Raw genomic sequence first — 27,918 nt, forward strand, 5'->3', positions numbered from 1 at the left:
GGAGATAGCAGTAAGTGGCAGTGCTGGGCGTACAACAGCATGCGCACATGTGTATTACTATATATAGAGAGTGCATGCACGTGGAGCGGTGCTCTGTGAGAGTTCGAATCCGGGCCGCGAGTGATATCGGCAAACGGTAGGGACCGAATCCGCGAACCTCTTCACAGCTTCGCAACGACGAGGGGAAGGGGACATTCATCGAGCAGTGGATTGACAACGGAGGGCACATTGTTATTATTATTTTCATATAGTGCTCTATATATATTTATTTTTATCGTGTGTGTGTCATTCTAAAATCGCGTTTAAGATACCAAGATATGAATATACGTTTTTCAGTATCCGCCGTGTGGAAGTGACTGATGTAAATTATATTGATGTTCTAGAGTGGCCGAGACAAATGTGATATTTGACAATATTACTTCATGTACGGACACAATAAAAAAATAAATGCTGAATATTGATCGAGTTCACTCATTAGGGCAGCGCCATTCCCAAGTTCGTCATTGCTTCCTCCGTTGAAGATTTAAAAGAATCGATCCCCCGATCAAACGGTTAACCAAGTAATTCGCCTACCTTGAGAGTATGACGCTCAAGCCGATAGAAAGCAAGCGAATATCAATGTCGGTTACTAAAATATGCGACACGGCGATGTTTTATCTTTACAAATGTATTCCCGTTATGATATAAAGTACACCGTGAAATTCCTACACTTTTCAAAGTACGCAATTATATACTGCATAGCCTGCAATAACCCTCCTTACAAACGATAACAAAGACACACACGCGCGCCGAGCCAATCACACTCAATAATTGTCTATGCTAATTAAAATATGAGGTTGACATTAATTTCCAATAATAAAATGATGATGTATTGCGGCTACAGATGGTTTTTGGTCTGTGTACTACTCAGTTCAATGTGAGACCTATGTAGCGACTGAACACGCTACGAGATTTAACATTCGCCACTACTTTATTGCCAAGTCATATCGTCAACCGTACGGTGTCATGCACAGCACCGAACGAACAGGCGATGAAGGAATTTGCCAACCAAACAATCAGAAATAGGACCACATCCTGGCAATGCGTCTTGAGACTTTACGTGCCGCTATTTTACACAAAACACAATTAACCGAAGCCGAAATTAAAATAGCCTATTCAAAAATAATTATAATGATATCAATTGCACGCTTGGATTAATATCGGGCGGGACAGAAAGATGAACATAGCATAGGTTATAAAATTCAAGCTGGTTTAATGACGCATTTTTAACTTGTGAGAAATGCGGGGTTGGCCGGAGCACGTCATCGCAACGATGTGCGATGGTGTGGCCTGGGCACGATGGTGTGGCCTGGGCACGATGGTGTGACCTGAGAACGCAGTGGCAGCCAAAGTGTGGAACGCGTCCCAGAGAGTGGACACCAGCCGAGAGGAGATGGAGCGACGGAATCGGCTCTTGTGCAAGCTGCTGGGTGGGGATGTTGTTGTTTGTTGTTGTAACATCTCAGGAGTTGGGCGGCGGTGTGTGGAAAGTCTCCATCCAGCAGTGGATTGAACGTGGCTGATGATAATGATGCCGATTAAAGTTCCAAACCAATGCGGTAAGAGCTATCCAGCGCACGGCACACCCATCTCGCGAGAAATGAGTGAATGAACCACACATCCACTCGCCTCTCTAGCTTTTAAACACCCACACAGTCAAGTGTCTGTGGTTCGTTCGCGAAGCTTAGCCTGCAAGTTGTCAACAATATACGACGTGTATAAAGAACGACCATAATAATAATAACAACACGTACGCGCACGGCGTTAACAAAAAAGAAAGGGGTACAGATGCAGGCCGCGTTACAATTGAAGGTCGCGTGAGCGGTGCGCGCATCGGCGCGTTGGCGTTCTCCTGCGGCGTTCGAGCGCCCACTACGTACGGGCAGTCTGCCTGCAGCCACGAGGGCACACAGGGCACGCAGCGCGCCCAGCAGTCCGCAAAGTCCGTCAGACTCGCACACGCGAACTCTTCTTACGAACCCCCCCCCCCCACGACGCCCTTATATCTTAACCGAGCATTTCAGAAGCTCGTTCTACACTAGCCTGGCATTTAAAGCGGACAACGGGAAGATGCTAAGCGGTAGCGGCTCGTGATGATGATGGTGGTGGTGGTTGTAACGAGTTTTTTTAAACTTCGTGTGTGCGCGCGTACGTGTGCCGAAATGGTCTTCAATATGTGCTACTCGCTAACAGCACTTGCCCCAACAGTCTGTTAAGGCTACACGGGGTATCTTTGTCTTCGTGCACACATGCATGCATCACGCCTCGATACGGCGGCCATACAGAGCCGGAGATGAAATGTTGACACGACTGGTTTAAACATTATTTGGCAACGATAAGGGAGATCGGGGGGGGGGGGGTTGTTGCATACGTCTGTGCCTGTATGTATGTACGTATGTAATAATTGAGCAACGGTTGAGCAATCTCTAGCTGTGTGTGCGGCGTGTGACTTACAGGCAAATATCGCGGTGTGTGATTTACACCAACATCGACTCAATTAGGGGGGGGGGGCAGAATGTAAAATCAATGGTCACAGTAAAAACCGCACAGACGGCGATCGAGCGAGCGAGCGAGTTGCTGAGTGCGGACGCTGCGTTTGCTGCGTAAGGGACTGCAGCGGGTGAATGAGGCTCAGATGTGATCACGCAGAGACACGGCGACAGGCCGTCTCCATACAAGCACAGTCGAGCACGCACACAGCCTGGTGAGTACTGGGGTGGGGTGGGGTGGTGATGGTGTAGACAAACTCACGTTTGGTGGCGAGTTTTCGAGCCGGTCCTTTGGAACGCATGGCTGTGCCGGCGGCGCCGCGGCAGATGATCGGCGAGGAAGCGCAAAAAAAATCTCTGAAAGCTCTCGAACTCGTCCCAAACAACTCCACCAAGCAGCACCCCCCCCCACGAACCAGCCAGCCCAGCCAACCACCTACCCCCTAACACCCACCCCCATCTCCCCTACCCCCACCCACCCCTACTCTCTGCCCCTCTCTCGCTCTCACTCCCCAGCGCTCCCTCCTCCTGCTCCTCCCTGTGCACTTCACTTTCTCTTTCACGGCTACCGCCACTCACTTCACCCACACACTCACCCACGCACCCCCCACACCACCACCACCACCATCCCTCCCTCCCTCCTGTCTACTGTCTCTCGGTAGGAGTCGGCGGGCGGGCGGGCTGGGTGGGTGTTGGGGAGGCGTGTGGGCTCCGTCACGTCTTGATGGTTCAATGGTTGTAGTGAAGGCGCATGCGCGCCCTTGCTCCTTCTCTATTATGCGAGCGTGCGATGTTGGGGGTAGAGAGGCGAGAGAGAGAGAGCGCTGAGAGAGGGCTCCAGTTATTTATTGCGCGCGTGCACGCAGTGGCTGATGATGATGATACTGCTGATGATTTGCTGTTAACGTTATTATTTCGTACAGATCGTTGTTAATTTGTTACGCAGTCTTATACATGTCTGATCCGCGTATTATTATTATTGTTAATTCGTGCTAATGTGTTTTTAAATTGTTAAACAAACGGTAATAGATGTCTTGGGGATTAGATGATCATGTGTGCGTAATCAATGTAATGATTTGCACCCTTCGTGTGATGCACGTGCAAGTATGAACTTGTACTTGTGAACGAACGAGTGAACGTGAGTGAATTAACACGGATACGCAGGCGCGCCGAGCCATACAAAAGGCCAATATTCTCCGCGCAGTCTTCCACAGACTGTTGGGGCAAGTGCTGTTGGCTGCTCGCGAGCATCTTTGAGAGCTAGCGCGGCACGCAAGGGGGTGGGGGTCGACAGCACCACGCCTGGCCGCCTTTGTCTCCCCAGTGGCGATGGTTACACACCACATCGGCAAAGTTGATCGAGGGGAAAGTCCGGTACCGGTTGAAATATTCGTCACCGATGTTGGCCGTGAGCGGGAATCGAACTCGGATTCGTAGCGCTAACTACTGCACCACCGCTCCCCATAAGCGCGCCTCAGACTCGCGCGAACACACAAAGACAAAGACCCCCCGTGTAGACTTAGCAGGCTGTGGGGGCAAGTGCTGTTAGCGAGCACATTTGAAGGCCCGAACGGCACACGAGGGGGTGGGTGGCCAGCACTACACACTAACGGACACACACTCACACACACGTATTTCACATTTCACTGCACACACGCAGTTATGTACACATTCAATGATGCAATTGCACACACGCGCGCGAGCACTCAAATATACACAAGCTCACGCACACACGCACCGATGCAATTACATACATACGATCATACACGCGCGCGCGATGCATGTTCAGTTAAATACGAGCGTAAACATAAAATCCGTATATTCATGACATTCACCCAACATTATTAATTGTCCAATTACTATTAAGCGTTTTACTTAATACATTTACATATTATTATTAGACGAATGCGTGATCAGAAGATGCCGATTCGGCAAACCTCCCTGAAAGAGCACTTGTTGGTTCAATACGGCAAATGGAAATTAGTCTTCACCCAGCTAGGTACATTATATATTTCTCGGCGCGTGTAACTTTATTCCATCACATCGTACAGACAATTAACGCACCTATTAGAAAGCTAGTTTCACGGAGAGGTTATTTTAGTTTAATGCATCTGACTTTCATTTGCATACCTATACGTACGTTCCATGGGTGTAAGATGTTATTGAATACTGTATATGTTTGTTAGTTTACGAACAAAAACACGCACACAAAGATCCCCCCCTCCCGTATAGCCTTAACAGACAGTCGAATCAAGTGCTGTTTGCGAGCACCTATGAAGGACAACAAGGCACAAGAGGGGGTTAGGTGGCAAGCACCACGCCGGACCGCCTTTGTCTCCACATTGGCGACCTTTAAAACACACCGCATCAGAGACTCGGTCGAGGTACTCGGCTCAGGTCGGCCTAAGCGACGCGCAGTGCCGGTTCGAATATGAATCATCGATGCTCGCCGTGAGCGGGAATCGAACTCGTGTCGCCGGATTCGTAGCGGAGCGCGATAAGAACTACACTCCCGCTCCCCAATTACACACTCACTCGCACGCAATGTAGATAGTGTACACACGCAGTGTACACACACAGTGTACACGCTTAATATACTCACATTAGATGCAGAGTCAAACCGGCATCGGTTATATCATTAAATCCGCACATTTTTTCGTAAAAAAATGTTAATCAATTTAAAGATCATTACGCATAACAACGCAATCACTGCCGCCGTAATTAGCTTGTCCGTTAAAATTTGCATGTTAATTGTGTTACAATTAGTGCGCGCTACGATTTCCTTTGAGCGTCAATGAACACGTTAAAGTAGCAGCGCAGGAGCGGCCTTCTGCGCTGTCGCGATCGCGAACAGACACGCGCACACACAAGACAAAGATCCCCCCTCTCGTATAGCCTCAACATACTGTTGGGGCAAGTGCTGTGAGCGAGCCACCTATGAAAGACGGCACGTCACACGAGGGGGGTATGTGGCCAGCACCACCCCCGGCCGCCTTTGTCTCCCCGATGACGATGTTTACACACCGCACCGGGTGCTTATTTGAGGCTGTGTCGATCTAGGCGAGGCCCAGGATCGAGTGAGATCGTGGTCACAACGAGTGTTGTTGGCTGGGGTTCGTAACGCAGCGCGCTACGCTACCGCTCTCCGTGCACGCACACGAACGCACACGCGGACGCATGTAAAACACGCACACATCAAAACTGACACCACCAGTAGCTTTACAAATAACAATAATTCGTACTATCTCAATGCCACCAATGCATTACGCAGCCCCCCCCCTACCCAAACACTGCGTCAAACATCGTTGTATTTGTGACCATACTTCACCACGATGCTCAGTGTGGGTTGGTGAAGGGGTAGCAGGCAGGGCAGATCCAGCTGTTTTGCTATCAACTCGCCACTGATTGTTGTTAAACCGTGGCCGGGAAACGAACTTTAAGCGTGTGGGTTCAGAGCGCAGTGCGCTAACCACTGCGCCACCGCCCCTGTTTTAAATGCATGTATTTTATAGACACTTTGTATCAGAGGGATGTAAGGCAATGCTTTGCAATTACAAGCCATTGCCGTGGAGATCGCACGGGATGTGTCAGGAGATGATATTCAAGGGACGATGCAAATGCCTGGTCATGGACTACAGAGGTCGCATGCATGCTCATTGTCCGAATTTATTTATTTTTTGCCACAAATGAGCCACAATACCTTGCTGATCGTCAAGGAGCATACACCATCATCACGCGAACTCCGCTCATCCTCGCAGCAGCAAGCGGCTTTTGCCTGGCCATCGAACAAAGACGGTCTCACTGCACCGCGCGCTTTCGGATGCGCTTCTGCGACCCGTCTGGAACGCTCTTCCTTTCGATATGAGGAAGCCGTTGGAGGATGTGCACTTTTAAATCTACAACGAAAACTCATTTCTTTAGAACCGCTTTTTTGTTGAGTTTGTTGTTGTCGGTAAAGTCACGGTCTCGAGAAGCTGTGACTTCTTGTCTCGTTGTCTGTTAAAAACTCTAACAGATAAGTGAAACTCCTCCCCGTAGAGGCTATTAATTCTAGATTTGAAGTTTTCGTGACTGCAAGGATTCATGCTGTTAGGTTTTGTCGGTACCCCCTCCCCGCCCGCCCGCACCCCCGATTCGCACGGTTTGCTCCGTACTGTGCGAGAGAAGTTCAATGATTGAGGAGATTGCACCCACTGGCTGAAACCTCAAGGCAATCGCTAAGACTTTTATTTCTGATCGCGGTTTCTAAGCACAGCACCCGCACCCCCCCGAGGCCCCTTGCAAACGTCGAGGGGCCAGTAACACACAGCACGACGAGTGTGTGCGATAGGCAAAAGTGTTATTACATGGACGTTTTGTTGAAATTCTAGCAAATGTTTTTTTTCAGTTGCTTAGGAAACAGACGATTAGATGGAATTACTTTTGTTTTGTTTCCCGTGTGCGATACAAATTGAGTTTAGTGAATTTCGATTGTCATGGGAAGTGTGTTCGGACTTACTCTCAAGTATTTAATTACGAGTACATTCATAATATAATACTGTATTATACGTGGACGATTCTCGTTAGCTAATCGATATTGCGTTCGTTTTAAATCATTTAATGTTGAAACCGTTTAAAAAAGTTCGGGGGTTTAAACATTTTAGGTTATTCGTGCAAATGTTAAGTTGCATATATACAAAGACAAAGATCCCCCGTGCAGCCTTAACAGACTGTAGGGGCAAGTGCTGTTAGCGAGCAACTATAAAGGCCGGCACGGCACACGAGGTGGCGGGTGGCCAACACAACGCCCGGCCGCCTTTGTCTCCCTAGTGGCGATGTTTACACATCGCACCAAGTACTCGTTTGAGGCTGAGTCGACCTAGATGAGGCCCAGGACCGTTTGAGTTGGCCGTGAGCGAGAATCGAACCCGGACACGCCAGGTTCGTAGTGCAGCGCTAACCGCTACACGACCGTACGTTTATGTGTGTGTGTATATATACACACACATACACATACTTTCATATACTGAAATTAATACTGCCCTTAGAACAGGTTAATGACACAATTCCAGCTGTTAAGGGGGAAATCGCCAGGGCTTGGGAAAGAGACATCGCCAGACAAGACGATGACAGATACAGGAGGTCAAGAATATTGACGGAATGGCAACAAAGGAACGGATAAGGGTCCGGGGAGATGAACGGTACAGAAAGGAGAATGAACGTGGAAATCGGCTCGTGGATTGATCGAGCACAGGACCCAGGAGGAAAGGTGGCTGACGTGAGGACACTCATCCAGCAGTGTATAGAACCTGGCCGATGACGACATTTACTGACGTATTCATAAAAATGTTTTTGGGTTAGATCGCGTAAGTATAAATGTGTCGAAACCCTCCATCAACCGACACAGCCAAATGGTCGTCTGGCAAATGAGAATAGTCTGGCAAATCGCCCGATGATGCTGGATGTAATTACCAGCGAAACGTCGTATTCAAATTGTACATGTTGTGGATTTACTCTCCAACACACACACCGGTGGGCTGTAGCAGTATCTAATTGGCGTTTTGAATACGTGACAACCCCGTTACTAATTGGCTGTGTCGGGTGGTGGAGGGTTTTGACACATTTATACTTTACGCGACCTAACCCAAAAACCTTTATTACGATTAATATTTGTCGCGAAAGCCTACAACTACTACTACGTGTTTAACTGATTAACTAAGGTACGTTGCTCGTGTGTCATCAGCACGGAGACGAGCATAGCAGCCAAGGGTAGGTAACGCGTCCGAGTGAGGACGTGCATCGGAGGAGATTGAGCGAAGCATTCATCTCGTGCGGAGGTGCTGGGTCGATTATTATTATACATCGCAGAATTGTGGTAGAGAGATCATCGCGGCTTAGTACGCGGTGACATCATCCAGCAGTGGATTTGGAACGTGGCCGACGACCCGATGCAACTAATCAGTCGTGTACAGTCACGACTTGGGGGAGGGGGGGGGGGGAGTAGGAAGTGGGGGGGGGGGCTTCATCCAGCAGTGGATTGACCACGGCTGCTTCCCCTGCTGCTGATGGTGACAAGAATAATAGGCAAATCGCGTATGCAATAGCACACCTTCTAACGGCACGGCCCGCATCACAAAGGGCCCTTTCTTGAGGCTCGCATCCCCCACTGGTAGCGAAATAAAAAGGTCATTCATAGGCATCATTCGGGCTGCATTCACTTGCTGGCAGCAGCGACGTCATAGCGCGCCCTTCGGAGACTGAAGATGTCTGAAATATTACTCTCGGCCTAAATGCTTCCATATGCGGGGTCGCTACTAATTAGCGGAGTTATTTTTGTTTGCCGCTGTTGTATATTTATGTTGTTGTTGTTGGTGGCGGTGGTGTTGATGTTGTGCGCGTGCTTAGTGCAGGTAGGGTACGAGCCCGAGTTTGGTTCCCGCTCACGGCCAAAGCCGGAGGGCGGATATCTGAAGGGTCGCGGGTCTCTCCCCTAGGTCGACTCGACCTCAAAATTAATACACTGGCGCGGCGCGTCAACATTGCCACTGGGGGGGGGGGGGAGAGACAACGGTGGCCTGGGTGAGGTTTGCTGGCCAAAGACAAAGATCCCCCATGTAGCCGATACAGACTGTTGGGGCAAGTGACGTTAGCTGGCTCCTGCGAAGGCCGGCCTCGGCAGACGAGGGGGTCGGTGGCCAGCACCACGCACCCCGCACCCTGTTCTCTGTGTTATGAAATGGGCTCCGGTAAGGTCGACGCACCCATAGCTTTTAATTTCCAAACATAGAGGGGGGGGGGGGGAGTGCGTCTCATAATGTGAAGATCATAGTAATTGGAGTAATTAAGAGCAATAATTGGAAAATTCACAAACCTCAACAACACTGTGGCCTTAAAGTTAAGCATATAACTAGCGACGATTTAGACAATGGTCCTTTCTGCATTGCAAAATCCATGTGCTCTGAAGAAGAGTCATTGCCCGAAACGTCGCCTATTCTACCCCCCCCCCCCAATTAATGCCACAGGTGTTATTGACGAATACGTTGAGTTTGTGCGCGCTTGTGTGCATCACTGCCAACGCAGCAGCATCACCAGACACGTGAGATAATTATTAGTCTTGGTGCTTCTCTCGTTTTATGATTTGTCATCTTCTCCCAACGTTCGCTTCGTCCCTGGCGGTGCGGTGTTTTGTTTATATTCTCATTATCGTCGTGAAACCCTTTGGGGACGTTATTGTAGCATTTAAGCGCTCATTAAAAAAAACACATTATCCTTATGTCGGCTATTATATTGTGTGTACGCGTGTGTGTGTGTGTGTACACGCGTGTGTGTGTGTGTGTACGTGCGTGTGTGTGTGGGGGGGAGCGGTAGTGTAGTGGTTACCGAACTGCGCTACGAACCCGGCGACCCTAGTTAGATTACCGCTTACGGCCGATACCGGTGACAATGATCTGAACCGGTCCTAGGCCTCCCCTAGGTAGACTCGGCCTCAAATGAGTACCTGGTGCGGTGTTTTAAACGTCATCACTAGGGAGACAAAGGCGGTCTGGTGTGGTGCTGGCCACCCACCCCCTCGCGTACCGTGCCCGGCCTTCATAAGGTGCTCGCTCACAGCACTTGCCCCAACAGTCTGTTAAGGCTATACGGGTGATCTTTGTCTTTGTACTAGTACACACTAACCTTCGTGTGTCGTACAGTCTGTGCTGTCTTTGTATCCTAGTGTACAATCGTTTGTCTGCATGATGTATATACACGCATTATAGTGTACAAGTGTTTGTCTACATGATGTATATACACGCATTATAGTGTACAAGTGTTTGTCTACATGATGTATATACACGCATTATAGTGTACAAGTGTTTGTCTACATGATGTATATACACGCATTATAGTGTACAAGTGTTTGTCTACATGATGTATATACACGCATTATAGTGTACAAGTGTTTGTCTACATGATGTATATACACGCATTATAGTGTACAAGTGTTTGTCTACATGATGTATATACACGCATTATAGTAAACAAGTGTTTGTCTGCATGATGTATATACACGCATTATAGTGGACAAGTGTTTGTCTGCACGCATGATAGATATTGCATGTTCCACGTGCAGCCCCCTACGGAAAATCGATTCTTCAGTTAAGTATCACTCTGTAATTATATAATTGTACATTTAAGTATGCACACACGATATCGCGTCACCTACCATGATCATACATCAGTTAAAGTTTGTCCTGAAAAGGTGAGTTTACCGAAACGTCGAGATATTACTTTTCTGTTAATTGCCATATATATACACACACACACCTAAACAAGTTTAAATTTAATTAACTTGTTATTTTAAGGTCACTCGTTCACCGGCGGTCAGTAGCCTCCTTATCGCTCTTCTATCGCTACTACTGCCATAGTTTCCATTCCCGTAATCTTCACTCATCGAGGGACTGCCTACAACAATAGACCGCTTCGTTTCACAAACACTGCGTGTAACCACCACGATACAGGCAGTCACAACAACACTCACCGACTCACTCGCTAGCTCCATCACTCACCTGATCCACTCACTCACCACACTGCAGGTCACAACACCACTTCCCCCCCCTAACACTGCTCCGCTGTTGGCATTTCCCCTCCTCTCATCGTCTCCTCCCCCCCCCCCGCCAAAGCTCTCATCTCTAAATAACCTTGATTCATTTAAGAAATGTGTTACACTCTTAATCCATTACCGCTCTGACAGTGCTGTTTGTTGCTGACCGCTTGTCGTTTTTGGTGGGGCCTTTGAGGCCTGTGCTCATCATCCATACTTACCCATTTATTTATGTATTTATTTATTTCATTTATTTGGTATAGCCCTGTGAGCCATTCGGCTCTTGAATACCCGTTACCCTTGATTAACGATGCATGTATGTGCAGATACAACGCTTATAAGAAACATACGCACACATGCACAAATACAGATCGCGCGTATAACCTTATACTGTTGGGGCAAGTGTTGTTAGCGAGCACCTATTAAGGCCGACACGGCACACGAGGAGGTGGTGGGTGACCAGCATCACGCCCAGCTGCCTTTGTATCCCCAGTGGCGATGTTTCACATCGCACCAGGTACCCAGTTTGATGCGGAGTCGACCTAGGGGAGGCCCAGGACTGGTTCAGATAATTGTCACCGGTGTTGGCCGTGAGCGGGAATCGAACTCGGGTCGCCGGGTTCGTAGCGCAGCGTAGCGCTAACCGCGACACCACCCCTCCCCACACGCGCGCACACACACACGATACTTTACGAAACATCATCATCATCATCGTCCCCTACAATTATTCTATCAAGGGACGAGCATCGCTTTTGCGTATCGGCCCAACTTCCCGACATCACCGGTTAATGCCTTGCGCATGTCCAAGGCCGCCCCCCCCACCGCTCAAGACGCCTTCAAGGCGAGTCCGAACGCAATCCGGCGGCCGACGATCCATGAAACACCGTGCAGCAACGGCACCGTCCGGCTGGATGAAGAAGCCGACTTGAATCATCACTCACTGCTCGGCGCCGTCGCTGCGCGTTAGCGGTGGCGCACAAAACACAACCAAGACAACAATTACTCGGCACATTGAGACAATCACGCTGTATGTTAGCCTTGGAAAAATGAAAACAAATATATCATTCGGCGAAGTGGCCGATAAATGGGGCCCTTTTCTTCACAGCGCATCAAGATTATAACGCGAATTCACTACGATGTTTAGAACTCGTCGACAGCTCGGGTCCATCCACTGCTGAATGAACGCCTCTCCATTCCGCCGAAATCTCACGATCATGCGATGGAAAATAACGACCTCGTCCCACTGTTGGAAGAATATAAAGTAAAAAAAATCAGAATTGACGTAGCTTTGGTATGTAGAGGCAAAGCAAATATGTTGTGATACTGCTTTGGCAGTAATGCGTACCCTCTAAAGAAAGCATGTATATACAGTATATATGCGACGTCGTTTCAGAAAATGATCCTTGTACATAGAAATGGCGCTTATTTTAATCAATCTGCTATGAAGGGCCATTGATCGAAACTTTCCCCATGATATGTTCCAACTTGGGGTAGTAGGATTGAATACTTATTTTGCGTTTGTGTAGATTGTTCATCTGTGTACCTAAACCGTTTCGGTACATGGGAAAGGCTTTTATCCAGCAGTGAATTGACAAATGATGATTGTTAGCAAACCCATTTTGAATTATGTAAAGTTACCATGTTCTCCACGTTATATATAAAAAAAACATCGGTGCCGCGTCTTCTAATCCGGTAGTTGCCTGCGCGCACGCTGTGTGTGTGTGTCTGTGAGACGTGTACGACTTTATTGACAACGGGCATAATGTTTGACGTGCGTCTTACTTTCCGGAGCGTATTGCAATCCTGAACGTACATTACCATACGTACATGGACTGTCTAAAACTTGGCGAGGAATTTTTTTAAACACAAGTTGAGTTTCGCAAGGGAGACCTGGTCACAGTTACCATCATTTGTTCCAATAAGAGAGCAATTTGTGTGAATTGTCGAGTGCACCGACGACGATGTGTTTTCATTTAGAACGTGCCAGCAACTTTCTCTGCCCTGCCTGGCTCATTACTTCCAAACAACAATTGACAAAACTACCCCACATGCATATTCACACACACACCCCTATATAGTACAGACGTTTCAGTGTTATACCAATTGGAAGGAGCTGCCGTGGTTGTGATGGTTAGACCCCTAGACTTGCAATCCAGAGGGGGGAGAGTGGGGATCGCCGGTTCGAAGCCATCCATCGATTCCATCTCCCGAATCAGCAGTTGAAACGATCTCGTCTCTCCCCCCCGGCCTCGATCCACCCAGCGCTATGGATGGGTACACGACAGAAAAGTCGATTTCATCGGGTGGTTGAGTGTGGCGGGGTAAAGTGTGGATACTCCCCCCCACTCCCAGCGAGTCTCGCCAACGTGCAAGGACACTCCACAAGACTGCACCACACCCTCTGAATAGGCGCTCTCTGCGAGGCTCCCTCTGCTCGAGGCCCATCCGCCTGCAGTGCCGTGAAGCAAGCAATTGCAGTGCTGCGCCTTTAGCGAATTGCGAGAGTCAAACGTCCATTCGCCCTTCTCTGCCCGTCCAGACGACACACACACACCGCTGCCGAGCGAACCGAGGCATGAACAGCCCTACAAAATAAAATAATAAAATAACAACAACAAAAACCGCTTCACTCGGTCACGGGCAGCAGAATGCTTCATTTACCTGTCCCCAAGCCAGTCGCGGCACCTCGCTGCACCCAAAGAATTCGCCTGCGTTCAACATCGAGAGCCGCGGCCTCGCTACGGAATGCGCGCGTGCACCTGGCGTGAGCGCGCGCGCCGCTCATTGCGCGCCCCCCGTGTGCACGGGGCCATGCACGGGCCTACCGCTTCTGTGCCCACCGTGACCATGTACCGGGGGGTAGGCGGGAGTGTTGTTGATTATACTTTATGTTATATTGGCGATTCGATACACGAGCACGTGGTGATTCGTGTATGTAGAACACCCCACCCCCGCCCCGCCCGCCCTCCCAATGAAAACCATCAGTCAGTCATGGTCAATCCACTGCTAGATGAGGAAGGCATCTTGCCCCCGCCTCCCCAAGCCAGTGCCCATCGCCCGCGATGCTGCGATGGAAATCGACCGAGAGCCTCTACCCCGTACGGACACCAATCTGACGATCGTGCCACCGCTGACGCCTCTTCGCGATGGTCCGTCCTCGTCCCACGCAGTTCCCGTCCCCTTTCCGTTCCATCGCTGCGCCATTCCATCACCAGCCGCTTCCATCGGCCATCGAGTAAACCCCCTGCCCGCAGCCTTGCCCGCTCCCGCGTGTTCTTCTCGACAGTCAACATAAAGAAGACGTCTCCGATGCGCGTGGGTTTCACCCATCTCACCCGCGTGTGTTCCGTTCTTTGCGCACTTTTCAGCTCTTCTTTAAACAGGTTCCAAATGTACCGGACGCATGTTCACCTTCGTGAACGTACTTTGGCATAAGTATAGCTATGTGAAGATCATCACGGTTCGTCGGCAGGTCATGCGTGGTGGGGGGTAAAGTGTGGGCACTCCCCCACATCTTTCAAGACGTTAACACCTTCTTAAAGAGGCTTTCTAGACAGCTCGTTCGAGTGGAGGCCCTTCCGCCAGCATTTGAAGCCACTGGAGCCAATACGCACTTTTGAAAGTAGATTGAAACTTATTTCTGTAGAACTGATTTTTGTAGCCAAATGTGCTCCGATTAGCACGGTTGGATATGTACGGTGCGAAAGAAGTTCAACATACACAGTGGCGTGAGCGAGCAATTGCAGGGCTGCGCTTTTGCCTTCGCGAGAGTGAACCCGAAACCACCTGTGCCTCTCCGCTCTCAATGATATCACATTTCACATCGTGTCCTGCACCAGTGGATGAGCACGTCGAATGGCCCCGCGGCTAATTAATTCGGGTCCCGTATTTACGCAAGATAATTGAATTAGATAAGAGATGTGTGTTGGGGTTGGTTTGTGTGTGGATTTCACCAGCACAGGGCAATCGTTTGCTACGTTTGCGATAGTTATAGGGGAGGGAGGGGTGAGAAAAAAATACAACTCCCTACTGCTACGAGGCTTCTTAAAAACTCCAGGTAAGCTCTGCGATCAATTAGATTCGGTGCAGGTGAATGAGCGACGTGGGCAGGTTACTAATTAAACTCGGAGGGATGGCGAGCAATAGCTTCTGGCTAAGAGCGGTAACAATAGGGCAGTGTTGTCCCCCCCCCACTGCCATCGCGGTAAAGCCACACTTTTACTCGTAGATTCATTTACTTGGAAGCAGGTGCTCGTGTAGTATTGTACAATGGCGTCCCTTTGTTAAGGAGACCCGGATCTGATATTTATAATATAAATAATCATAATAATAAATTTCAGCACTTTGTCAAAAATACCGCTGGTTCAAGAAGGCCACCCCCGTCCACACACACAGTGTCTGGTAATGTAGGAGGGGGGGGGGTGTTTGACCATACTTCACCACGCTGGCTAATGTGGGTTGGTGAATGCGGAGGGAAATGAGGGAGTTGTATTACAGGTCCGGCTGTCACTGGCCAATGATGTTCGCCGTGGGCCAGAGATCTTACCAAGGTCGCCACGGTTCGTAGAGCAGTGCGTGGCGATAGAGAAGTCGCGTGATTTACTGGACGATTCAGCTGATGTATTTCTAGCCAGTTAAATGTAGTCTCATAAAAGTACCATTTATTGAACAGTATATATGCAAGAATGCACAGGGCGAACAAGGGATCGTTGGATTCCATAGCCAATCGCACATCGTGTGAGCCAGTTAAATGCTTAAGGTTTAAATGTTTTACGTAGCCATTTGTGTGGTCGTAAGCATACTAACCAGCTGACTCAATGAGTGTACGAATGCAAGTTCACATTATTGTAGGTGTGTCACAGATTACGTATTGTAGCATATGGCGGTAAAAAGTCAACACTGGACCTCTTGTGTTCGACTCGACTTGTGCACAAGGTTTGCCTCGAAGTTTTTCCACAAGAACGCAAACCGGTGAACACATCCAACCGGTGAACACATCAAACTGGTGAACACATCAACGCATAAGCGGCCGCGTGCTGGTGAGCATGATGCCCCCCCCCCAGTCCCACGTTGCAGACCAAATCTGCGATCCGAGTTAGAGACGTGGCTCGGTTTCCTCCTTCACAGAGCCCCACCACCACACCTCACAGACTCACCACCTCGCACCTACCCCATCTATCCCACCAATAGATCTCACCGAACTCACCACCCATCAACTATTCTATCAATCCCACCACCACGCCTCACCAACAACACCCCGTAATACACAACATGCCCCATCTGTACTCCCCCCCCATCCACACAATCTCGAGTGAGTGCCTCCTCCACCACCAGCACCACCAGCAGCAGCCGCAGCACTGCACTGCCCGACGGCTCCCAACGCGCCCCACACGTCTCCCCAATCCCCAGGGTATTGCAACCAGGGCGACAATTACCGTGATGTTGACTCAACCGCGTGCACAGGGAGAAACTCGAGCACGTGGAGACACAGCCATACTTACCGCTAATTGGGGCTGCAGATTGGGAAGGGTGCTGGAGGAGAAGGGAGGGGTTGGTGATTGTGGTGGGGGATCAAGGGGAGGGGGTAGGGGTGTTTGGTGGTAAGGGCTGATTTGTGTAAATTACTGTCAACGGGTGGCACATGTGTAATAACACACGATCACAACCCGAGCGGGAATGCATACGGATCACGTAGCAATTGGCCCGCGTGTACAACACGAGCAGGGTTATCATTTCAGTCAGCTTGGATCCGTCCGGGTCAATAGCGACTCGTAAAAAAGTAGTTAACGCACACCCCCCCCTCCCCCCGGCAAAAACACCGCATCCAGTGCACCTCTCACTGTGAGCCTGGCGAATAACCACCGGCCACCGACTGCAATCTAAACACTCGACTTGGAAATCATTCAGCGAGAGATTAAGCCTCGAATGCTCGTAACCGGAAACAGGATTTATCCACTTTTTATTGGCTTTAGCGTCGTACTCAGCGAGGCACATTGCTTGGTCAACTGATTATTGGCACGGTATCGTGAAAAGTGTTTGGGCATGCAACTTGGAGGCGTTTATAATTTAGTAAGAAATTGCAAAAGCGAGTAAAAAAATCCTGAACCGTTTTTTGTTGTGGGTACAAATCAGAATTTTCGGTTTTCATATTGTCCATGTTAAAAATCAAAGAATAGACTACAATATAAAAATACGAGCTGGTCCTGAGGCCAAATTTGCGACACTAACGCTATACCGTTTCCTGCTGCAGGCATTTGATTCTTCTCTTATTTCCTTGCATCAACAGGAAAAGTTCAACCTCTGTAGGCCCCGTCCTTTCTGTTTATGCCAACAACGAACATTAAAATCCCTCTTTTGGAGCAATAGACAGCAGTAGATTTCATATCTCGTGCCCTTCCAGAACATCATTTAACATGTAGATCAGCCACTCACTCAGTCAGTCACAAGAATCCATGTATTTGCATTCTATTCTTATGTTTATGGCTGTTTGTGCGTTAAATACCAGGTTTGTTAGTTGTACAAGATCATTTCAGGACCGTGTGTGCTCCGGTCTCTGCGAACGTGATCTGTTTGTTTTCGTCGCCGTTTCTGCGCTCACCCACTGGGCCTCGGCAAGGTAAGGTCATTTACCCTTTTTACCGGGTAAAAGGGTAAAGGTAAAAGGGTAAAGGTGTCGACATGCCAAAGGGTAAGGTAAAGGGTAGGGTAAAAGGTAGGGTAAAGTTAGGCTCGTTGCTTTTTACTTTTTACCTTTTACCTTACCTGCTAAAGGGTAAAAGGTAGGGTAGAGTGATTGTATTGTGGTAAGGTAAAAGGTAAGGTAAAGGTAGTCTTGTTTTTTTACATTTTAACTTTTACCTTACCTTGCCGAGGCCTATCACCCACCACGGATCCCCCGTGTAAAATAGCCGCGAACGCTCGCTTAAACGGAAACATCCGTGTAACAAATCCATACAAACCTTAAACGATAACTGTAAAAATGTCACGCGTGCACTTCTTCTCACACACCTGTGTTGTGCGCTGCATGGTGCGGTGCATTCACCTGGCTTCGGATTCTCGTGGCCACGGCTAACGTCCGTGGCAAGCCGAGCGGGTATCTGAACGTGTCCTCCCCACCCCCTCGATTCTCGCGCCTACATCGACTCAGCCTGAACGAGTGTCGTGCGTGCGTGCGTCGTGAACAACGACACGGGGCCGAGGAAAACGCCAAAAGGCTGACAAAGAGCGCTGTGTGTGCTTTAGCTTTCCGCTGCGTCGTTAATAGGCGCTCGCTAACCGAACTTGCCCCCGACGGAAACGTCACGATTCGCACAAGAGGGCCTCTCGTCACCCTTCAAAAAATCTTCTTCATTCCGTGCCTTGTCTCTGGTTACGTTTGTAAATCCTCCTGTCCTCAACTCACCCCCAGCTTCCCCGCACCTAATCGCACAGAAAACACTGCCTCGCAACCTCCTGTCACAGTCCACACACACACACAGTGGGAGGAGGTCCCCCTCCTCGTCGTTTTCTGCCCGCAAGGTCATGAACGGACTTCTGATAAACGTGGCGTTTTCTCCAGATACTCCGGGTTTCTCCCACACGCCAAATATTGCACCACAGGTTCCTCTTGTTAAAGTTTTTTTTACTGTTTGTTCGACTTAGCGTAGATTTGCTGGAACTAGAACTGGCTTGTGAATGCACTAACAAGCAATGTCGGAGTTCAAACGATTAAGATAGGTGGGCTTGGACAGGACACCGAGGCGATGTACGTATGCTCAACTTCCTTCGCACCGTACGTATCCAATTGCGCCAATCGGAGGTGCAGGGGAAGGACAAACTAAACACAAAAAGCAGTTCTCAAGAAATGAGTTTTCAATGTAGATTTTACAAAGTGCATAGCTCCAGTGGCTTCCTAATGTCGGAATGAAGAACGTTCCAGACGGCCGCAGAAGCGCATCGGAGAGCGCTCGATGCGGTGACCGCCATTATTGTTCGATGGTCGCGCCAAGAGCCGCTGCGAGTGAAAGCGGAGTTTGACCGGAGATGGGAGTTGCTGGCCGAACTATCATGGGATCGATATGGAGGTGGCGGCAGCTTCAGGGGAGGGTCATCATCCAGCAGTAGATTTCACACGGCTGGTGACGTTACATCATACCTGGCTGCGAAAACATTAAACTTGTCAAAAAACATGCTCGCACAATATCTTTCCAGTGCAGTGATGCTCCCTGCTGTGTGCGCAGTTACTTTTGTGCGCATGTTCTAGCGCACGTCTACAGCTCATAATTTTATGAATAAATACGAATCGCGTGCTCGTTCCGGAATATATTACCCCGGTCAAGACTGCACAGGGACAAACCGATGCCTCTACAGTTTGACGCTGAGTAAAAGCAAAAGAAGAAATGTATTTCGTTTCACTTGCAGGGGCGGTGGGTGGGAACAAAATTACTCGCTCGAGATGTCACAGCTGATAAGAAAAACGTTAGACGTACATTTCAATTGTGTATCCCGTACCCCGCCCCCCACCTCCCGCCCCCTGCACACTCCGCGAGGAGCTGAAGGAGGATGGAATGAAACCCGGGCGGAGTTTCACGTCGCACTGAGTTTGAAAGCGACGGGACAAACAAAAAAAAGAAACTCTGGAAAGATCCAGACCCAGAAACTTCGAGCATCACAGGGCGCACGAAGGTCATCTCAGGTCACCGAGGCCGACCAGGTCGCGAAGAGACTGGCAAGAGCGATTAGAGGACGACTACTCACGATGTTACACACGCACAGCCCAAATCCAACATCCGGGATGAATCCACTACTGGATGGAGGCTTCTTCGCCCGCCCTAATGATGTATTTGACCATACATCCCCATGCTGGTTCCATTGTGGTTCCATTGTGGGTTGGTGAATAGGAGGTGGGAGCAATAGAAGTAGAGTACAACAAAGATGCTTGCTTTGCATTGCCTTCTGCTGGCCCACCGCAGTTACAGGACTGGAGGCGATGAACAACAAGATCGTCGTGTTCGTGTGGATTAACGCTCAAGAGCAAATCTACAACTTTTTTTTTTCTTTTTAGATCCTGACCCTGACGCCTGCTGTAATGCCCTCTGAGCTACATAGCCATTTTCAGAAGCGACCTGGCCACAAATGACAGCTTAACGAAGTGGCTTATTATCACGTGGAAATGCGTGGAAGCCTAAACACTGTAAATGCACGTTGATTCTAAACGTGGAGGGAAACCCGGAGCATCTGGAGAAAAATCTACGCGACCACGGGAAGTGAGAGAGAGACATGCCAACTTCAAATATACAGCAGGCGTCAGGGTCAGGATCGAACCCACGACCTCCTCTATACCAAGAGGGGTAGTTAACATCGCCTCCGCGACGCCCTTTCATCATCGGCGGAATGCGTCCGATCTCGGAAGCTAAGAAGGGGTTCATCCCGGATGTTGGATTTGGGTGGAGGGGTGGATCGGTGATTGACCAACGCAGAATTGCCGCCATTTGATGGCCTTGTTGAGAAATGCGTGAACGCCAGAAGCGTAAAGAAAACGTGTATATGAGAATGTGGATATAGAAATTTTCTTTTTTAAACAAATACATAGAAACCACGTGGAACTTAACGTTGTCACTTCGAGGTTCGTGTTATTCCAGTTTGGATGTATTTATTGTCCCCCCCTCCCTTAGCAGTGCGAACATAATTTTAACAAACTCGCAACAACATCTGGAAGCGTTTTGTTAAACGACTTCAGACGCGCGGCGGTACACGGCAAGACGCACGCAGCGACCAGTGCCGAGGCACGTGTGCCCACGGTGTTTTCACGTGGAAGGCGTGTAAATAGTAGCATGCTATCAGGTACATCGTGTGGCTGTGTGTGCTCTTTGAAGAAAAAGATCCCCCGGATAGCCTAAACAGACTGTTGGGGCAAGTGCTGTTAGTGAGCACCTATGAAGGCCGGAGCGGCACACGAGGGGGTGGGTGGCCAGCACCACGCCCGGCCGCCTTTGTCTCTCCAGCGGCGATGTTTACACACCGCACCAGGTACACATTTGAGGCCGAGTCTGCTTAGGGGAGGGACAGGTCCAGTTTTCGAAAATCGTTACTGGTGTTGGTGGCCGTGAGCAGGAATCGAACTCGGGTCGCCGGGTTCGTCCGCTACACGACCGTGACGATTATCTGAACCAGTTCTGGGCCTCGCTGAGGACACTTAGGCGCAAGCACCTGGCGCGGTGTGTAAACATCGTCATTGGGGAGACAAAGGCGGCCGGGCGTGGTGTTGGCCACCCACCTCCTCGAGTGCTGCGGCGTCCTTCATTAGGTGCTCACTAACATCACTTGTCCCAACAGTCTGTTGAGGCTATACTGGGGATCTTTGTCTTTATTCTCGAAAGTGCCTGAAAAAATACCAATGACTAAATTTGGTGTAATATTTATACTTAGCAAACGCTTATAAGTTCCAGATGAAAACGTTTACATGGCTCTGTTCAACAAGGGGCATAGATGTAGCCCCCAATTGCATGTTGAATCGTGTAGGCTATACTTAAATTTTCACCCAAAAAAAACTAAGCTCATCAATTTTGGCCGAAATGTTGGAAACTCAACGTAAAACCAACTTTCTTCTGGAAAATGTTACAACTAAGCAGATGCGCGTGGCAACTCTTATTCTAGAATTCAGCCTTCTAGGCCTTCTAGAACACGAGTGGAATTTACATCACTGACGGATTCCTCTCCGACGAGCGCCTCTCCCGGGCCAATGTTTTGAGTAAATCGAGTCGAGTCTAGGCTTCTAATTAGAAAAATATGAACACCACATTGGGCTTGGGTGATACAAATGTTGACTTGCGGTCCCGTAGGCGCTGGATGTAGGGCGACAGGAACATTGCTTTTAGGATTACATTCATCTCAAAATCGAGAACACATCTCTCGTACAAAGACAGAGAACCCCCGTATAGGCTTGACATGCAGCCTTTACAGAGTGGAGCTGAGTGCTGCGAGCGAACACCGGTGAAGACCAACGCGGCACACGAGTGTGTGAGTGGACCACACCACGCCCAGCCGCCTTTGTCTCCCCAGTGGTGAACACAACACACTAGTTGCTTCTTGAGGCCGAGTCGACCTAGAGGGGGCCCAGGACCGGGTCAGATAACCATCAGCGGTGTTGGGCCGTGAGCGGCAATGGAACTTGGGTCGCCAGGTTTGTAACGCAGCGCGCTAACCGCTACCCTACCGCTCCCCCCCCACACACACAGGCGCGCTTGGTGACACGAGCCGCTGACGCAAGCTGTAAACCAAGGACTGCGATGGCGTGAACGCACACGGTGGGGGGGGGGGCGAGAGACAAAGTCCAGCGCGGAACTGCGTGCACGCGATTACAGTGCTGTTTGCACGGCGAGAGCCCTTAAACGCCATCGACAGCCCACTTTATTCATGATTATAGCCTCATTATTGGCAATATACAGTAGGCTGTTGTTTATGGACGAGCGTTACGACTGGGTTACGGATGCATAGGAGCGAGCCCCCAGTGATCGTTATAAGATCGTCATCCCATTCACGTTTCCGTTCATGCGTATGGCAGGAATATGTTCAGGAGTGCCCGTGTCGAGGTCTGCTCGCCACAAGGAGGCTTCAGGAGTTAAGATTTCGTGTCGTTTGGCAGTTCCTCCTCCTCCAATGAAGAAGCGTAGACTACAGTGGTGCTGCTCCATGTCTAGAGTTTTGGTTTGCATGGCCACAGTCAACGCACTGCGGTGGTTTGCGTCTTTAACTTCACATTGATGAAGGAGACGTGCCCATCGGCCCATGTTGTTGATGTTCTGATGGTTCCACCACCAGTGTCTTCGAGGGGCAATGTCAAAGTGGGGAGGAGGTGTGATGATATTTGGGTCTCTAACGAGGTTGTTTATTGTTTTGGACGCCAGCGTTGTTCCACTCTGATAGTGACTGCTGCAGCAGCAGCAGCGTTCTTTAGAATCTGGGTGACATTCTAGGATGGTGGCAGCAGCAGCAGCGCGAACTCATAACGGTGATGGCGATTGAGTGGGGCACACGTGGTGTGAAGTGGTGTTCAATATACACGTGGTGTGAAGTGGTGTGTAACATACACGTGGTGTGAAGTGGTGTGTATGATACACGGTGTAATATACACGTGGTGTGAAGTGGTGTGCATGATACACGGTGTAATATACACGAGCTATCTACACACGCACTGCAAGCACGTGCGCGTTTGTGTGTACTGGATACGTATGTATGGAATAGTGTATAAGAGATACACACGCATACATGTATCGTGTGTGTTGTGTATCAGCCACGCTGGTTCATGTGCAATGTATAGGAGACACACAGGTGCATGTGTAGTGTATAGGAGACACGTGTGCATGTGTAGTGTATAGGAAACAAAGGTGCATGTGGATTGTATAGCAAACAGAGAGAGGTGCACGTGTAGTGCACGGGAGACACGCTGGTTCATGTGTAGTGTATGGGAGACACAGAGAGGTGCAAGTGTAGTGTATGTGAGACAGAGAGGCGCTGTGTGAATCTAGGTGGCCGGGTGATTCGCGGGGTTGGTGTCAGAGTGGGGAGGAGGAGGACGTCGTGCGAGGAGATGGAGCGCTGTTGCCCGAGGGACACGGGGACTCGTTCTAAGCGGCTGATGCTGCCACCACGGGTCACCGTGACAGCGTGGCTCGCAGAGGGCCCCCCTGGGCAGTAATTATGAGTCGTTAATTGGGTTCAGGACCTCGCGTTGTTTCGGGTAAATGAGTAGCTTGTCCTTCCATTACGCCGGGGTCCGAAGCAGACACACACACACGTACACACACGCGCGCGCACATACACACACACAGTGTATCCACGTGTACAGGTAACAGAGCCCCGTTATCAGAGGCACGCGCGGACACCGACTCCGGCTAGAATTCTGCCACCTCGGCCAGCTACGCCCGCAGCCGCGTTGCATTTCTGCTTGGGCGGTCGTAGTGGCGGCCTGCAATCCACTTCTGTGGAGGTCATCAGCGAGCGGTTGGTGGATCACCGTACTCAATGTCGTAAAACGCGCCTCTCTTCCCGTGGGTATCGAGGTGGTGGTGCCATACACCCTGGCTCGGCCAGGAGAACGCGTCGCGGGCAAGTGGACTGATCGCCATCTGTTTCCGTCTGTACGGAGATGGAGTGTTGCCTCCCTCGAGCAAGGGAGGCTTTCTTCGTTATGCTTCGGGGTTTCCTCCCCACGTGGACAATGAACGCTTCATTAATTGGCTGAAAACATCTTAAAATAAACAACAACACAACCCAATGCAGGACACTCCTGAATATGAGTGACTGAATGTGGCCCTTCCTGGAGAAAAACGTGAATTATATTAAGCTATTATTAAATGTTTTCATTATGTTTTGTCATTCCCCCGTTGTTCTGCAGGCGTTGTCACGAGACCCGATAACCCATTCGGATATCGCGTAGCAGCGCGACCCTTCGTGTTGGAGAACGGCCCGCAGAAGTGGTTATTGCAGAGCTACGCCTGAGAGATCCCCCTCATCAAATGACCTCTGGGCCCCCACACACAGTCGAAGGGCACCACTATTCAACTGGCTCTGCCATATGCGAGTGATGTTAGTCGCATCATAGTGAAACCGATGGTTTAATTTAAAGCTGGAATTTAGCAAAACTAAAGTGCAGAACCAAATTGACTGATTTTATTTAGCAGTGATCGATTACCTGGCTGATACCCATTAACTCCCTAATACTCGAGAACCTGGTCTAATAGCAGACAGCTGCCTGGATTCAAACCCAGGGGCTCTCAGCGGAGCAAGCTCATCCCCTGACCTTCGGAGCCACCTCCAGCAATGCATCCGTTTAAAACAGGGCTACAACTCCGCTGATGGGGCTTTGGAAGTCGAAACTGGCGTCAACGCGTTGACCTGCTGCTTATCCTAAGCAGATATTGGTTCGAAACGGAGCATCGGCCGATGGACTCAAATCCCAGCTTAATTCCATTCAGGTCAGCCCCGGTTGAGCTGGTAAAACAAAACCAGGCCCGCAACCGCCACATCGCATCCACAACACTTCTCGTTACGGCTGCGGGAGTTGTTCATGCGCCACTTGCTTCAATCTAGCAACGAGCCGGATCACAATTCGGTGAGAACTAATTAAGCCCCCGACTAAAACATAGTTTTTATTTTGGACGCGGTAAAAAAACTCACACGGACTCTCGTGTGATTATTTATATATTAACGTCCATGTATTCACTTAGGCAAATATTGCATGTTCACACGCACGCTGTATACACAAAGCACCGATTAAGGCAGAAACCTCCGCATATGCATGCACGCTCAAAGACATATGCTCATGTGTACACACACACACAAAGAGAAATATCCCCCTGTGTAGCCTTTACTTTGCCTGTTAGGGCAAGTGCTGTTATAGTTGTTAGCGGCACCTATCAAGGCCGGTACAGCACACGGGAGGGCGGGCGGGTGGGTGGCCAGCACCACGCCCGGCCGCCTTCGTCCCCCCAGTGCTGATATTTACACAGCACCAGGTTCTCATAGTGCGGGGTTGGATATTAGTCACCGATGTAGAGCGTGAGCGGGAATTGAACTCGTATGGCCGGATTAAGAGCAGTGTGCTCAGCACAGCGCCACCGCTCCCCTTACGTGTACACACACACCTCCATACACACGCACATCCATACACACGCATGCACACACATTGAGGCCGGCAGTCGAAATGCCTGCGGCGGCCGGTAGGAAATTAACCTTGTGAGAGCACCTGACCTGCAGACGATATAATCAATCACTGCATCAGCGAGGCACTTACAGAGAAGCACTGGGATGTGCCACGCGCTATGAAAGCGAGACTCAGATGGCCTGATTAGCCCCGGGCTAGAAAGATGGGGCAGATTAGGGAGCCTCGAACAACCATTAATCTCGGCGTTGTTATGGTACGAGTGTAGTTTGTGTGTGCATTCGTGGGTATCCGTGTCTCTGTGTGCATACGCACGTGTCTGTGTGTGTGAGACAATGTGGGGAGCGATAGTGTAGCGGTCAGCGCGCTGCGCTACGAACCTGACTACCCCGGTTCGATTCCCGCTCACGGCCAATACCAGTGACGATTATCCAAGCCGGTCCTGGGCCTCCCCCTAGCTCAACTCGGCCTCAAATGAGTACCTGGTGCGGTGTGTAAACTTAAGCAGTGGAGAGAGAGACGACTGGGTGTGGTGCCGGTCACCCACCCCCCCGTGTGCCCCTGTCGGTCTTCAGGAGGTGCTCGCTAACAGCACTTGCCTCAACAGTCTGTTAAGGTTACACGGGGAATCTTTGGCTTTGCCCGGGACTCTACGGCCTCATGTACCACACGCACACACGTAGCCAATGGTAGCAGGTGACACTTTAACAAGCTCTGGACCACCTCTAGGTCAACTCAGCCTAGAAACGTAGATCACGTGTCAACACGAACATCGTCGAGACGAAATAAACGCAACCATCGCTTGCTTGGGCTGACATGTCAAACACGACCCCACCTGAAACGTTTATACTCATTTGAAGATGTCCGCGATAAATGATTATCACTTTCGTTTTAAAGAAGCGTGGATGATTAGCTAAATACATACATGAGCCGTATGTATGTTTTGCGTATGTCTGTGTGTGGGGCAGAGCGGCGGCGCAGCGGTTTGCGCACCGTGCTTTGAAACCCGACGATGGAAGTTCGAATCCCGACCCCGGTGAACATCAACTGGCGACCCTTCCGCCCCATTCAACACCACCCCCCCCTGCACCGACCCGCACGGTGAAGTATGTCCAAATAATCCGACGACTGGCAGGATGTAGAAGATGCCTTCTGTCACGAGTAGATTGGCAAACGCTGCGAGTGTAAGTGTGCGTGTGTATTAGCGTGTGTGTGTGTATGTGAGCGGCTATTCGTGTGTGCGCTGGGGAGCGGTAGCGTAGCGGCTAAACGCACTGGCGCTCCCGAACCGGCGACCCGAGTTTAATTCCCACTCACGACCAATAAAGAGTTGCGAATATCCCAACAGAGCCTGTGCCTCCCACCCCCTAGGGCGACTGGGCCTTCAAATCAGATGCTGGTGCGGTGTGTAAACTTCGGCAATCGGGAGACAAAGGTGGCCGGGCGAAGTGTGGGTCACCGTGTGTGTCACTGTGTGGGTCACTCATCCCCCCCCCCATTTGTGTGCCGAGTCGGCCTTCATAAGGTGCGCGCTCACAGCAACAACAGCGAGTTCACGGCTCCTCCAGGGGGTCTTTATCGTTGTGCGCGCGCTCTACTCACGTGCATTAATTATGTTAATTAGCTATTATACCAGCTTATCAAGACCTTGAAGCTGACACCAATTAATTAAATGCGTAAATGTGCGAAGAACAAATACGCATTCGTGCGTTGATTGGCCGATTCACATTTCAATTCTAGATTTCATTTTTACAATCACTCCGCTTGCATGTAATAATAATTACTTAAATACTGTTACCTGGATTGATGATATAAACAGAAAGAGAATACACATTTACACTCGCATTACAGACGAATGCGCATCGTTCACCCTTGCTAAAAGTGCTGCTTCTCAAAATTGCAATTGGTTATTAAAATCTCAAAATTAAACGATTTCTCTCTTTGTCAATGCGTGTCGTGGTGCATCTGCAGTATATCGCGTATGCAAGGCACACCGTGTACAACATAACGTTTACACAACGTATAATATACTGCACAAATTAACTGACATGTTATGCATCACACTATGTACGATATGCCACGTTTCTCGCAATTATCCTTCTTCATGATGTACCGTGAACAAGGACCGTGGCCCGAAACGTCGCGTATTGTTTTTTTTATTGAAATGCCACAGTGTTATTGAGGAA

The 27,918-nt window shown here is 49.7% G+C and overlaps 1 protein-coding gene and 1 long non-coding RNA gene across 8 annotated transcripts in view; one reads left to right on the forward strand and one right to left on the reverse strand.

Annotated features, from left to right (window-relative positions):
• Nucleotides 1–18,424, reverse strand: part of LOC144730689 (MDS1 and EVI1 complex locus protein EVI1-B-like) — a 268,787-nt gene extending 250,363 nt beyond the window's left edge. For 4 of the 5 annotated variants that reach the window (XM_078611379.1, XM_078611375.1, XM_078611374.1 and 1 more), the window contains exon 1: nt 2,791–2,922. In XM_078611379.1, the coding sequence (XP_078467505.1) occupies nt 2,791–2,830 (40 nt within the window). In that variant the 5' untranslated portion in view covers nt 2,831–2,922. Of the gene's footprint in view, nt 1–2,790; nt 2,923–18,133 lie in introns of those variants that run through there. The other variant, XM_078611376.1, reaches the window with a different exon arrangement.
• On the forward strand, nt 36–27,681 carry LOC144730691 (uncharacterized). Of its 3 annotated transcripts, XR_013587839.1 has the most exons (5): nt 84–136; nt 1,506–1,598; nt 22,308–22,376; nt 24,467–25,046; nt 26,701–27,681. It is a non-coding gene; the product is annotated as an uncharacterized LOC144730691 (long non-coding RNA). The 3 variants fall into 3 exon arrangements; XR_013587838.1 differs by having other exon boundaries at nt 36–1,598; XR_013587837.1 differs by lacking the exons at nt 84–136; nt 1,506–1,598 and adding an exon at nt 2,555–2,743.
• The last annotated feature ends 237 nt before the right edge of the window (nt 27,682–27,918 follow it).

The sequence above is a fragment of the Lampetra planeri genome, chromosome 36 (genome assembly GCF_965212315.1).
Source record: "Lampetra planeri chromosome 36, kcLamPlan1.2.h2, whole genome shotgun sequence".
In the NCBI taxonomy this organism is placed as follows: domain Eukaryota; kingdom Metazoa; phylum Chordata; class Hyperoartia; order Petromyzontiformes; family Petromyzontidae; genus Lampetra; species Lampetra planeri.